We start from the raw sequence: 929 nt of genomic DNA, 5'->3' as shown, positions 1-929 counted from the left end.
AATAAATAGTTTATTACATTAATGCTTATTTCATACATTTGCTGATAACCATAGTGAGTTTACAATGTCAGCCTTATAATATAATATTAAGAACAGAACTTACCTACAATACCAGCCACAGTGGGACTTGCTCCAAGAGCCTTCACATGATGGCTGAGCAAAGGGATGATCATGCTCACCCCAAACAAGTCCTAAAAAACAGATGAAGTAGACTTTATTTTACCAAAACATGAGTTTATAACAAGCTTTAAAAACTGAGTAAACTGAGCTTCATCATTCAACTTTGAGGGTAGGTAATCTGAGCATGAGGCAATCTAAAAAATAAATCTGATGTCATGATTCAACATGATAACAGGTATAAAAAAAATACAACCCTATTTTAATTCAACAGAGCAAGAAGTATTAAAGAAGGTATTTTTAAAAATGCAGGAGAGAGAAAATATTTGTCAGGTACCATTCCAGTGGTTCCCAGCCCTGGTCCTCAAGTACCCCTATCCAGCATGTTTTACTTGTTTCCCTGCTATTCAGCAGGTTTTCAGAAGATTGTTAATCACTCATTCATTCAAACCAGGTGTGTCTAAATCACTGCTTTAATGTTGACCAACACCTCAAGAGCTTTTCTGAGCTTGATGAGACATTTTCAAAATATAATATTGACTCAGTTTTATGTTTTTTWGTGTTGCCTCTGGAAGCCATTGATTCTTGGCCATTTATTTGTAAATAGTAAATCAGATAACATGTATTAAAGCAGTGATTCTCAACTGTGGTCCTCAAGGACTCCTTTCCTGCATGTTTAGATGTTTCCCTGATTTGACAGACCTGGTTCTTCTTCTTGTTGTGCTGTTTAATGGCGGTTGGCAAGAAACTGAAGATGTGCATTACCGCCACCTACTGGTATGGAGTGTGGTTCAAGAAGATTTCATTAATAT

The 929-nt window shown here is 36.1% G+C and overlaps 1 protein-coding gene across 2 annotated transcripts in view; it reads right to left on the bottom strand.

Annotated features, from left to right (window-relative positions):
* The window catches only part of mfsd9 (major facilitator superfamily domain containing 9), a 15,465-nt gene that overhangs the window by 11,138 nt on the left and 3,398 nt on the right, over window positions 1–929 (bottom strand). The window contains exons 1-2 of one of the 2 annotated variants that reach the window (XM_014011666.1): window positions 455–498; window positions 104–191 (exon numbers count right to left, since the gene is read on the bottom strand). In XM_014011666.1, coding sequence (XP_013867120.1) covers window positions 104–191; window positions 455–457 — 91 coding nt within the window. In that variant the 5' untranslated portion in view covers window positions 458–498. Of the gene's footprint in view, window positions 1–103; window positions 192–454; window positions 499–929 lie in introns of those variants that run through there. The other variant, XM_014011665.1, reaches the window with a different exon arrangement.

Source organism: Austrofundulus limnaeus, unplaced genomic scaffold (assembly GCF_001266775.1).
Source record: "Austrofundulus limnaeus strain Quisiro unplaced genomic scaffold, Austrofundulus_limnaeus-1.0 Scaffold83, whole genome shotgun sequence".
Taxonomy (NCBI): domain Eukaryota; kingdom Metazoa; phylum Chordata; class Actinopteri; order Cyprinodontiformes; family Rivulidae; genus Austrofundulus; species Austrofundulus limnaeus.
Note: the sequence above shows the minus strand (reverse complement) of the source record. Positions and strands in the feature narration are given on the sequence as shown.